At 43.3% G+C, this 13,391-nt stretch overlaps 1 protein-coding gene across 1 annotated transcript in view; it reads right to left on the reverse strand.

The window, feature by feature from the left end:
- The window catches only part of scube2 (signal peptide, CUB domain, EGF-like 2), a 219,743-nt gene that overhangs the window by 63,552 nt on the left and 142,800 nt on the right, over window positions 1-13,391 (reverse strand). Inside the window, exon 13 of the mRNA XM_041197877.1 lies at window positions 6,064-6,234. Coding sequence (XP_041053811.1) covers window positions 6,064-6,234 — 171 coding nt within the window. The remainder of the gene's footprint in view (window positions 1-6,063; window positions 6,235-13,391) is intronic.

The following is a 13,391-nucleotide window of genomic DNA, read 5'->3' on the forward strand; positions in this document are numbered from 1 at the left end:
CTACTTTTCCCTTTTGAGGGAATGTATCCTGACTGTGTCCGAAATATCTCTTCTTTGAAGGTACGTAATCATCTATCATTTTTCCTGCCAACCTTTGACTCCAATTTATTTGGCCCAGATCTGCTCTTATCCCATTTAAGTTGGCTTTCCTACAGTTATTTTTTCTTACTCTGGACTGTTCTTTGCCCTTTTCCAAAGTCAGCCCAAACCTTGTGATCCAATGATCACTGTCCCCTAAATGTTCTCCTACCGACACTTGATCTAATTGGCCCACCTCATTTCCAAGAGCCAGGTCCTTCCTCTTTGGACTGGAACCATACTGCTGAAGAAAGCTTCCCTGAACACTCTTTAGGAACTCTTGGCTTTAATTGCCCTTTATATGAATATCCCAGGCTGTATATGGATAATTTTAGTCCCCCATTATAAGTACTCTAGAATGATTGCACCTCTCTGTAATTTCCTTGCAAAGTTGGGGGAGTTGGTGGCATTGTGGTGTTGTCACTGGAATGGTATTCCAGAGACCTACTGTCTTACCTGGTCTGGCCTACATGTGACTCCAGACCCACAGCAACGTGGTTGCCTCTTAAATGCCCTCTGAACAATTGGGGATGGACAATAAATGCTGGCCTGGCCTCACATCCCATGAATGAATAAAAAGAACATTTTTTTCCTCTACATCCTTCCTACAAGTTGGTGGCCTTTGGACTTCACCAAGCAATGTAATTACACCTTTTTTGTTCATTAGGTCTAGCCAAATGAATTCTGACCTTGACTCCTCTGGGTCATCCTCTTTCTCTAGCATTGCAGTGCTCTCCCTAATCAATGCTGCCACCCCTCCTCCTTTTCTTCCTTCCTTATCTTTTCTGAACACCTTGTATCCAGGAATATTTAACACCCAGTCCTGCCCTTCTCTGAACCAGGTCACTATTATAGCCACACTGTCATATTTCCACATGGCAATCTGCACCTGTAACCCACCAATCTTATTTACTACATTCTGTGCATTCACATAGGCTCACAGTAACCCTGATTTAGACTATTACCTTCTCCTTCTTTATTCTAACCTATTAACTTACTATTCCCTACTCTGATGCTATCTATCTTTCCCAGTCTTCTGTGCACCTTGATATTCCTCTCTGATATCTCCTGGTTCCCCCACCCCTGCTGATTTTAGTTTAAAACCTTCACAATAGCATTAGCAAAATGGCTTGCAAGGAAATCGGACGCAGCTCTGATCAGGTGCAATCCATCCAGCCTATCAAGGTCCCATTTATCTCAAAGGAAGTCCCAATGTCCCAAGAATCTTAAGTCCTCCATCCTGCACCATTTTTCCAGTCACGCAGTCACTTGTCTTATCTTCCCATTTCTGTACTCACTTGCAAGTGGTACGAGGAGTAATCCTGAGATTACTACTTTTGAGGTCCTGTTTGCGAATTTTCTACCTAGCTCCCGAAATGCTGACTGCAGGACCACATAACTCTTTCTATCTATGTTGTTGGTTCCGATGAGGACCACCACTGATGCCTGTTCACCCTGTCCCTCACAGTGCTCTACAGCTGCTCAATGACATTTTTGACCTTGGCACCAGGGAGGCAACACACTATCATGGATTCATGTCTGTGGCCAAAGAAATGCTCATCTGTTCCCCTAACTGTCGAATCATCTATCACTATTGCTCTTCCAGTCTTCCTTGTACCTCCACTGTACATCTGAACCATCTGTGGTGCCATGGACTTGGTTCTGGCTGCACTCCCCAGATGAACCATCACTCTCATCAGTATTTAGAACTGAATACTGGTTGCAGAGTGGGATGCGCTCGGAACTCCTTTACTACCTGCTTCCTCCTTTTTGACTGTCTGGTGGTCACCCACTCTCTCTCTCTGCCTGCATATTCTTAAGCTGTGGGGTGACCACATCTATAAATATGCTATCCACATAGCTCTCAGCCTCACTAATGCACCACAGTGATGTCAGCTACTGTTCAAGCTCCGAACCCCAGAGCTCAAGCTGAGTTTCCACATAGGAGAGGATGGGCACGCTCAAGGTTGGAGCAGCCTTGCTATTTCCTTATTTATTAGCTACCCTTGCCACTGCTAAAAAAGAAACCTTAGCAATACTGATAGACCTTACTATTATTAACAAGCCTTATTCATACTGATGAATCCTACTAATACTTAACACACTTTGAAAAAACTCAGCAGGTCTGGCAGCATCAGCGGAGAAGAAAAGAGTTGACGTTTCGAGTCCTCATGACCCCTCAACAGAACTGAGTGAATATTAACTCAATATTCACTTAGTTCTATTGAAGGGTCATGAGGACTCGAAACGTCAACGTTTTTCTTCTCCGCCGATGCTGCCCGACCTGCTGAGTTTCTCCAGGTAATTCTGTTTTTGTTTTGGATTTCCAGCATCCACAGTTTTTTGTTTTTATTTTTATAACTTAACACACTTTACTGGTTGTAAGAAACCACACTTAAAAAATAAAAGATGATACATACTGGCTGCTCACCTGTTCCTTATTATTAATAGCTGATTTTTTTAAAAAATCATTTTTAATCTTCCAGTTGTTGAGATTCAGTTCCTAAGCAGCAACATTTACCAGCCAATCAACTTATGACTTTCCTGTGATGTCACATCTTGATTTCTGTTTCCAAACTCTTCAAATTCTTCCAATCTTCCAAACAAATTCCAAACAAAAGTGACAGCAGCAGTTAACCCCAAGTTTCCTTCAAAATCTCACTCTGCCTCACGCCACTTTCAGCCCCAAGTCTCCAAACTCTCATTCTGTCTCTTTTTTTCCCTTCTTTCATGGGATGTAGTCATCACTTCTAGGCCAGCATTTGTTGACCATCCCAAATTGCCCTTGAGAAGGTAGTGGTGAGCTGCCGCCTTGAAACATTGCAGTCCTTGTGGTGTAGATACACCACAGTGCTGTTAGGGACAGAGTTCAGGATTTTGACCCAGCAACAGTGAAGGAACGTGACATAGTTCCAAGTCAGGATGGTGAGTGGCTTGGAGGGGAACTTGGATGTGGTCGTGTTCCCATGCATCTGTTACCTTTGTCCTTCTAGATGGTAGAGGTCGGAAGGGGTTTGGGAAGGTGCTGTTGAAGGAGCCTTGGTGAATTTCTTCAGTGCATCTTATAGATGGTATGCACTGCTGTTACTGTGCGCCGGTGGTGGAGGGAGTGGATGTGAAGGTGGTGGATGGGGTGCCAATCATCCTGGATGGTGTCAAGCTTCTTGTGTTGCTGGAGCTGCACTCATCCAGGCAAGTGGAGAGTATTTCATCGCACTTCTGACTTGTACCTCGTAGATGGTGGACAGGCTTTGAAAAGTCAGGAGGTGAGTTACTCTCCACAGAATTCCCAGTCTCTGACTTAGTCTTGTAGCCACAGTATTTAAATGGCTAGTCCAGTTCAGGTTCAGGTCAATAGTAACACCCAGGATGTTGATAGTGGCGGATTTAGCAATGATAATGCCAATGAATGTCAAGGGGAGATGGTTGGGTTCATTCTTGTTGGAGATGGTCTTTGCCTGGCCCTTGTGTGGCACGAATGTTACTTGCCACTTATTAGTCCAAGCCTGAATATTGTTCAGGTCTTGCTGCATATGGGCATGGACTGCTTCAGTATCTGAAGAGTCACGAATGGTACTGAACATTGTGCAATCATCAGCAAACATCCCCATTTCTGACCTTATGATGGAGGGAAGATCATTCTCACGGCACTTTCAGCCCCGAGTCTCTTCAGGAAAGTAGAGAAATAGCAGAGTTGTTAAATAAAGACTTGGTGTCAGTCTTCACAGCCAAGGAGGAGGACATGCTATTGGAGCTTTTCATCTCACAGTCATCAGGACAGACGCAAGAATACATTATGTATATTACCTGCAGGACTTGGGAGCAGGTGCAGAAAAAATGGCAGGTTGAAAGGAATGTGGCAAGAAATGGTTAATCATAAAATTGCTTTCTGCATAGTGTTGCTTATTTCACAAGTACTCGTGTATACACTCCTCAGGATTTGCAATGAAGAATTATAAACATTAACACACTCATATCTTTCAAGACTTTAACACCTCAAATCCAGAATGATGCACATTCTAATACTTGTTATATGCAGATTGTGTGCATGTCCATCACTGCACATGTGCCCCATCAATTTCCAACCATGACATTCTGCTGGCGCAACCACATGGAGCTCAAGGACATAAATTCAGCCTGCTGAAAGGCCTCAGTTGTCAAACCTATTTGCCAGGTGCAGTTTTCTGCTGACATGTCCAGTGAACTCGGATGCAGTTTTTGGATCCACCTATAGGGATGCCCATTTGAGTAATGGATGCTGTGGAAATACTTGCTGTTTTTTCACCCTGAAGATAAAAGGAATTTCAAAAGGCATTCCCATACTATCCAGAGGACACTGCAACCTATTTTAGGAAAACTGCTTCCTCAGTGCTGCCCCACTACAAAATTCCAGGCAATACACTACACAAGCTCAAGGCATGTGTCCCAGTTCTATGCCTGGTGTGTGCCTCTACCGTGTGGTCAAATATAAATTATCTAGCTTAAACTGTTTTTTTCCCCACCTCCCCACCACCGCCCCCCCCCACCCCAACAACGATAGCTCCGAGAGTTCCCAGTAGAACCATTCAAAAATAGTATCAATAAAGTGACATTAAAATAAAAAGAAATAAATAGATTTGCATTTATCTTCACATCAATTATATCCTCCAGACATCCATCCTAAAATTGTTCACAGCCAATGAAGTACTTTTAAAATGTATTCACTGTTATCATGTAGACACAGAAGCAGCCAATTTGTGCATAGCAAGATCGCACAAACAGCAATGAGGCAAATAAGCAAATAATCTATTTTTGGTGCTGTTGGTTTGGCGGTTAATGTTGACCAGGAAGTTTTCCCTGCTCTTTGAATTGTAACATGTAAGTTTTAGCGTAATCTGAACAGGAAAATGGAACCTAGGTTTAATATCTCAACTCAAAAATGACACTTCCATCAATAGCACTTCCTCAATACTGCATTGTCAGCATACAAGTTAGACTTAGATTCTGAAGCAGGGTTTCAATCCTCAATTTTCTGGCTCAAAGCGTGAGCTTCACTCTCATGGCATTTAAGAAAATGATTTTTGAGCTTCAACTAATGTTATATTTGCGATGATAAATATTAGAAAGACTGAAGCCAAGTTTCTTCAGTGCCTGCCCCAAACGCTGTTCCACAGTTGCTAACTCCATCCCTTTCCCTGGCATCTGTCTGAGAGAGACTAAGTCAAACTGTTCACATTGATGACATATCTGACCACAAGATGAGCTTCTGACTACATATCTGCGCCATCACTAAGACTGCCTATTTCTACCACCATAATATCACCTGACTCCATTCCTGCCTCAGCTCAGCTGCTGTCGTAACCCTCATTCCTGCCCTTATTACTTCTAGACATGATTATTCCAAGGCACTTCTGGGGGGTCCTCCATATTCAACCCTCCATAAATTTGAGGTCATCTAAAATTCTGCTTCCTATGTCCTCACTGGTACCAAGTTCCATTCACCTGTTTCAACCCTTTGGTCACTGACCTATACATTGGCTTCCAGTCAAACAATGACTCAATTTTAAATTGTCTTCCTTGTTTTCAAATCCTTTCATGGACTAGCCCTTCCTTAAATCTGTAGCCTTTTCCAGCCCCAGAACCTCTGAGATATCTGCGCTCATCTAATTCTGGCTTCTTGAGCATCCCAGTTTTAATTACATCCCCATTGGTGACCATGACTCCAGCTGCTCAGGAACTCCCTGTCTAAACCTCTCCACCTCTCCATTTGTCTTTCATTAAAGACACTTTAAAACCTACTTCTTTGACCAAGCTTTTGGCCATCCTCCCAGTGACTATTTTTGCTTTATAATGCTCCTGTAAATAGCCTTGGAATATTTTATTACATTAAAAGTGCCATTGTATATAAGTTGGTGTCATTCAGAAACCAAGAGATTGCATTTCCAGCATTTTAATTGTACAGTCTTATCACTATTCCATTTGTATTGGCTTGTCAAAATGTCTCACCTCCACATTCTGAAACATTACGTGCACCAGTTGACCTTTGGTTCCCTTGGTTCTCAGAGTTTGGGCAGGGCTCACACGAAAGCTGTCCTTCTTCATCCTGATACGTGCCAGCAGGACATAAATTACACTTCTCCTGTTCGCCATCATAGTATGTGCCAACGCTACAACTAACTGACAACAGAAATTAGAAGGAACGGTCACTATGTAGATGGAAGAGAACATGTTTTGCAGAATTGGTAGGATAATCTGTGCACTTCATACTGACTTGTTGAAAAGCATAAAAATTGCTTTTTATGGAGCTATGGAAAAAATGCTGAAAGATAACTAAAGCAGACTGTGAGATACCAGTAAATGTAATTGCAAACAGATTTAAATCTGCTTCACATAGAATGTCGAAAGCACATCTGACCTTTCATGCTGATTTTGAATTTGCTTTTAGCTCAATATAGCATTCACACTTAAGATATTACATGCCAAATGTTTGTAGTATTGTGATATGTTTCTATGGTTTAATTTGTATTAGTTGTGCATGAACTACTAACATTTGACACAGACTTAGATAATTACATATAACTCCTTATTTTAAATAACTAACTGATTAATTTTACAGTATAATGTGAATTGGTTTACTTCACATTGTAGAACCCAGGTTCTTCCTGAAGCTACTTATAATTCATTTCTTTAGTTTTATTTTCAAGTAGCTTGAACTAGTAATATTTTTAGTGCTCCAAAGGCTATACAGTGAAAACATGTGGCAATGGGTACCCAAGGGATCCTGCAACCTTCGATATATAGATATCAAATGCAATATATAATTTCCTTTAACATGTTTAATGCATGAAGCTTTTGATGCTGCTCTATTTTTGTGTTGCTCCTCAGCAAAAAGAAAAGCTTATATTTCAACTTTTCTTTTCACAAGTGACATGCCCACTTTTCCTCGTTGTCTTCTATGCACTGGAATATCAGTTTGTAAATGTTTCTAATGGGATTTTGTTTTATTAACTGTTCTAAAGAAAATAGATTATTGAATTGTTCTATATTTAGTATGTCACTATAACTTCACTATAACTAGCTTTTTGCATGGCTCCCAAAGAGTGTTTAAAAAAAAACATTTCTCCTATACTTTGGTATATTATAAGTGATTTTTTTATTAAAAGTATTTTTTCAAGATTCTGCAAATTATTTATAATAACCTAATGCATTTCTAAGATAACATACTCCCATAAATATATCAGGGAATACTTCCATCTAACCATGCAAATTAGTCAGCAAAGGAATACAGCCCTGTGGATCATCTTGAGTGAGTCAGTGTTGAACACAATTGTTGAATCAGATTCAATGTTTCCTTCCCTTGCACTAATATCAAAAACACTCTGAACATGACAGCATTAAGGTTACTGAACTTCAATTTGATTTCACATAATAAATACAATTGAGCCAACACAGTACATCTATGCTTATGTGCTAAGCTGTGCTACAAAGTAACAGGATGTGAAATCACACTGACAAATACCTATGCTCCAAGTTCCTGTGATCTTTGACAAGTTGTCTAGCAAAAGACACCAATCATACTCAGTGCTACTTCACAAGGGTACAGGAAAGGAAGGAAAACTAAAGGGTGAGAAACACTGGATGATTCCCACGCAATTCATAGTTGTTGACTCAACTGACATGGGTGGAGATTATCCACGGGGAAAACTTCTGTGAAATGGGGTTGAAAAGTACACTGGTAACCTATGTTTCTACTTTTTACTTTTAACAAGTGGCATGTTCACTTTTCCTCATTGTCTTCTATGTGTTGGGATATCAGTGTTGTAAATGCATCCTATTTGCATTTTGTTTTATTAACTGTACTCTAAAGAAAATAGTTTGGAACAATAAACTGCAATAATCAATTTGGTATGTCATTGACTTTGCATGATACCAATTAATGTAATTCTCTCAGTCTATGTGGGTACAACCAAAATAATTAACTTGTGCTGTTGATGTTATCAGTTTGATGTAAAGCTGATGTCAGTATTGGTATAAATTCAATGCCATTTTTTATTATTCATTCATTTTCCACTTCTCTCCTGAAGGTGTCACCTTTTGTTATTGAGGCACCAGTGTCTCAGTCAAGTGGTCAAACTTCATTTGTTAGCAGGCTTGACTCTTTGGTCAGTAAAAACTGTGAGAGCTTCAATCTTTTATATTAATATATGGTAATGTCATGGAAACCAGTGCATGGAAATCAACGTACAATTCCTCAACTCCTGCACAGAAACATGCTATGGGTTCATTTTGTGCATAAAGAACTGGCTGAACTGACAGGAAGCTAATATTAAAAGAGGGACTAACTAAGTTTATTTGGAACATATACAAGGTTTGAATTTAAATTTTGGTTTGTAAGAGTTGCATTTTGCAGTTTTATTTTTGTCACTTTTGTTTGAGACTTTTGTTAATGATTTTTAACAACACAGAAAAATTTGAATATTATAATCAAATAAGACATTACACTCTTGTTACTTGGAAGAGAGAGAAAAAGATGAAAGGATGTTTTTATGAATGGAAAACGGTTTCTAGTGGCATCCCATAAGGCTCAGTCTTGGGTCCATTGTTGTTTGTTTGATACATTAATGATTTGGACTTAAATGTGGGAGGCATGATTGGGAAATTTGCAGATGACACAAAAATTGGCCATGTAGTTGATTGTGGAAAGGATAGCTGTCGACTCCAGAAAGATATCGATTGTTTGGCTGAGTGGCAAATGGAATTCAATCCAGAGAAGTGTGAGGTAATGCATTTGGAGAGGGCAAACAAATCTGGGGAATACACAGTAAACAGGAGGATACTGGGAGGGGTAGAGGAAGTGAGAGACCTTGGAGTGCATGTCCACTGGTCCTTGAAGGTGGCAGGACAGGTGGATAAGGCGGTAAAGAAAGCATATGGAATGCTTTCCTTGATTGGATGAGTTATAGAACACAAGAGCAGGCATGTAATGCTGGAATGGTATAAAATGCTGGTTAGGCCACAGCTGGAATGTTGTGCATAGTTCTGGTCACCACATTACAGGAAGGACAAAATTATACTTGAGAGAGTACAAAGGAGATTTACAAAAATGTTGCCAGGGCTCGAAAATTACAGCTATGAGGAAAGATTCAATAGGCTGGGGTTGTTTTCCTTAGAATAGAGGAGGCTGAAAAGTGACTTATTTGAGGTGTACAAGATTATGAGGGGCCGAGACAGAGTAGACAGGAATGCCCTGTTTCCCTTAGCGGCGAGGTCAATTACTAGGGAACATAGATTTAAGATGATTTGTAGAACGATTAGAAAGGACATGAGGAAAAATTCCTTTACCCAGAGGGTGATGGGTGTCTGGAATTCGCTGCCTGGTTTGGTAATGGAGGCAGAAACCCTCAACTCATTTAAAAGGTACCTGGATTTGCATCTGAAGTACTGTAATCTGCAAGGCTATAGACCAGATCCTGGAAGTTGGGGTTAGAATGGGCAGCTAGTTTTTTTTTTTTTGTTTTTCAGCCAGCACAGACATAATGGGCTGAATGGCCTCTTTCTGTTCTGTAACTTTTCTATGGTTCTATGAGAGATATACAGTGTGTTCAACTGAACCAAAACCCAGGAAAGAGAAAGAGAAATAAGGTATATTTTATGTCCCATCTGACAGGTTTGGATCTCATCTGAAGGCAGCACCTCCAAGAGTACAGCATTCTCTCAGTACTGCATGGCAATCTCAGCACAGATTATGTGCAAAAGTCTCTGGACCAAAGCTTGAACTCTTGACTTTCTGACTTGGAGGTCAGACTACTACAAGACTGACACTTATCCATCTTTAACACATTCTACCCACACAGCTGCCCATACAAACCCTGGCACACCAACCTTTCTATCCAATCCTTCAGCATATTGAAGCTGAATAGATCAGACCCTCGAATACTGGGACCCAGGGCCATCGTATGATTATTCACAAAAGATTCTTCCACAATATAAAGAACCTGTTTCTCTCTAATCTCAGATTGCAATGTCACTGGAGTTCATGGTAGACTGCATTTACACTAAGTATTAATGCATATCTGCAGACAGTGGACTCCTCCATAGCCATTGCAGTTGAGAAATGTTGCGGGGGTGGGGAGGCGCAAGGGCTGCCCTGCGGTGGAGATGACTTGCGGGTGGGGGCAAGGGCTGCCCTGCAGTTTAAGGTGTATTGGAGGTAGGGGGACAAGAGCTACCCCATGGTTGAGGCATGTTGGAGGGGGGCAGGCAAGGGCTGCCCTGCAGTTGAAGATCGTGCACAAACACGTGTGGCATTGGGGGGGCGGGGGGGGGCGTGGTTAGGAAAGCAGCCACACATCAGGAAAACCTTGTATAGAGTGAGCATTCCTCAGCAGCTGAGACAGTTCAGACACAGGCACATTGACATACATGGAGTCTAGTTTATCTGTCCACTCAAGCAATGCAGAGGCATGAAAGTGCCACCAAGTGCTCTAGAGCTTTTCACCCCTCGGTCAAAGACTGCAAACTAATGAGCATTTTAGTGGGCTGCAGAACAGTTGGATGACTGGACAGGTTGTACAATCTCTTTGCTAAAGCCGGCCATGGAGCAGTCACTGGTGGAGGTGCTCACAGCCCCTTGCAATGTCATCATACCAGTTTGGTCTAGTCTCCCCCATGGTTCAAGTTAATAGTGTAGCCTTGCAGCACAGGTTAGGAGAATGCCTGAGCTGAGAGCATAGCAAGCAGTCCAATGGGGAAAGCTGCCACCAATCAGTCAGGTGGAGTGGGCGGAGGTGGGTGGGGTTTTGGACAGCCATACAGTGGACTAATCTCTGGCCATCCAAATGGTGGCCAGCACTCTCCAGGATGTGTTAATGGACTTTCAGACTTAACCAAGAGAGGTTCTTAGCACATCCAAACTAACCCATGCATTTATCTTTTTCATCCTGCAGGAGGAGTACATCAGCAGCAAGGAGCCTGGTGAACTAACTGTATGCCTGGTGGCATACAGAGAGTGAAGACAACAGAGAAGAGAGTGACAGAGATGCCTGGCTGCACAGAGAGAGGAGCAGCACCCTCAAGAAGAAGGGGCAGTTGGGGCTCTCGCACACGCTGCCAAAGAGCCATAGCAAGCCGTCACTGGTCTGGCCTAGCTAGACTCAGGGCCTATAGATGCTGCCTTTTGTTCCTGCAGATGACCAACAACTGGTGTCACCGAAGACTGTGCATGTCTAGGGAATTAGTCAGTCACATCTGCCAGCTACTGCAGGATTTGGTGCCACAAGGACATGGAGGGCATCCAATGACAGTGGCCATGAAAGTGACAGCGGTGCTCAATTTCTATGCCAGTGGCTCCTTTCAGGGTTCCACAAATGACCTTTATGGGATATCGCAAGCCTTTACCCACAAATGCACCCACAAGGTCATGGATGCCATCTTTGTGAGGGCACACAACTTTGTACATTTCACCTGGACCAGGAGAGCCAGGATTCAAGAGCAATTGGATTTGCCCAGATCTTGAGTTTCCCACAGGTGCAGGATGTGATCAACTGCACTCATGTGGTGCTTAGATTTCCATCACAACAAGCAGTCAACTATGTCAACCACAAGGGATTCCATTCACTGCATGTGCAGCTGGTGTGCAACAACCCCAAACATATCCTGCAGGTCTGTGCACGGTTTCCAGGGAGCATCCACGACTCCTACATTCTCAGTCAGTCACAAATCACTGACATCTTCCAGGGTCCACAGAGGCTGCAGCGATGGCTCCTCAGAGACAAGAGCTACTCGCAGAGGACATGGCTGATGACACCCATGTGGCGGCCTCAGAATGCAGCAGAGCGAAGGTATAACGAGGCTCATGCTACAATTTGCAACTTGGTGGAGCAGCCCATTAGGATGCTGAAAATGAGGTTCCGGTGCCTGACCAGGGTGGTGGAGCCCTGCAATATAGTCCACAGAGAGTGTCATGCATCATTGTCACCTTCTGCGCGCTTAACAACCTGGTGCTGCAACAAGGAGAAGAGCTGCCTGAGGAGGAAATGGAAGAGCTCCAAGTTTCCTCCAGTGAGGAGGATGTTGATGGTGATGAGGTCCTCGCACTGGCCAGACAAGGCAGGCGTGCTCAGGAGACCCTCATAGATGCTAGATTTGTGGAGGATGATGACGACACGCAGTGAGGGGACACCATGGATCTTCACATTGCATCTATGAATGTTTGACTCCAGTCTGGCTTATGGAAGCACACATGCCCTCTGTGATAACATTCCTATCATGGAGATGCTGTGGAAGCCCTAATAGTCACTCGATTGCAGGAGGATGATGACGACATGCAGTGAGGACACTCCATAGATCTTCACATTGCCTCTGATAATGTCTGACTCCTGTCCGGCTGAGGGCAGCTCGTTGGCACTCTCTGATGGGGGTCATATCATGGAGATGCAACCATGAAACTTTAAAAGCATCTGATCCTTTGTCTGCCTTCAGCACCTGACCCCTTCAGGAGCACAGCATCACTGCTCACAGATGCTGAAGAGATGGGGGCCAGACCCAACTTAAAGGTGCTGAGAGCACACAGAGAGAATGATGGAACTCAGCGATGCCTGCCCACAACATTCTGGCAGCAATGACAAGCACCATCGAAGGGCAGGCATTGCTGATGTGTCCAGGGAGTGTGAGGCTGGACCATCACTTTGGTCTGAAGGCTGCACAAAGCACAGGAAGAGGCCCTAGACTGAGACACCTGCCTTTAGCTTGTGCAGAAAGGTTTCACATCTGAGTGACACGAACATTGCAATACTGCTCATCAGAACAAGGTGCCATAGACAGGGAGACATTGTTGAGAGTTTATTTAGAAGAGTGAACATTATGTACAAGTAATGAACACCCATGCCCAGGCTGTGCAACTATGTCTTCTTAATTTTCTTAACCCTGCTGCTATACCCACAGCAGAGATGGAAGCAGCCTGCTGACTGCTTCAGCCTGTCTGTGATGACCTTGGTGGGCTTCCTTTGGAGGGCTGAGACCTGAAGGGCCCTGGCCAGAGTTTGGGGTCTTCCTCTGTGGCAATGGCATCATCCTTGGCCTGTGGAGCTGGAGCTGCTGGGGTAACAGGAAGAGGCAATTCGGTTGGACTAGACACTTCCGGAGTCACCTGTGGATGACACTGAGGTGTGGACCTGCTGATCCTCCTCCCTATGGGTGCCCAAGGGCCCCTGGCTGATTCCTTGAGGAGCAAGGGTAGCTGGAGTGAGATTGAGCTGCCCCACACCCCTCTTGCGTACACACTTTTGGCGGCCAACTATGGTGTCAGAGATGGAGTTCAGTCCGTGCAGCAGTGC

This window comes from Carcharodon carcharias, chromosome 10 (assembly GCF_017639515.1).
Source record: "Carcharodon carcharias isolate sCarCar2 chromosome 10, sCarCar2.pri, whole genome shotgun sequence".
Taxonomy (NCBI): domain Eukaryota; kingdom Metazoa; phylum Chordata; class Chondrichthyes; order Lamniformes; family Lamnidae; genus Carcharodon; species Carcharodon carcharias.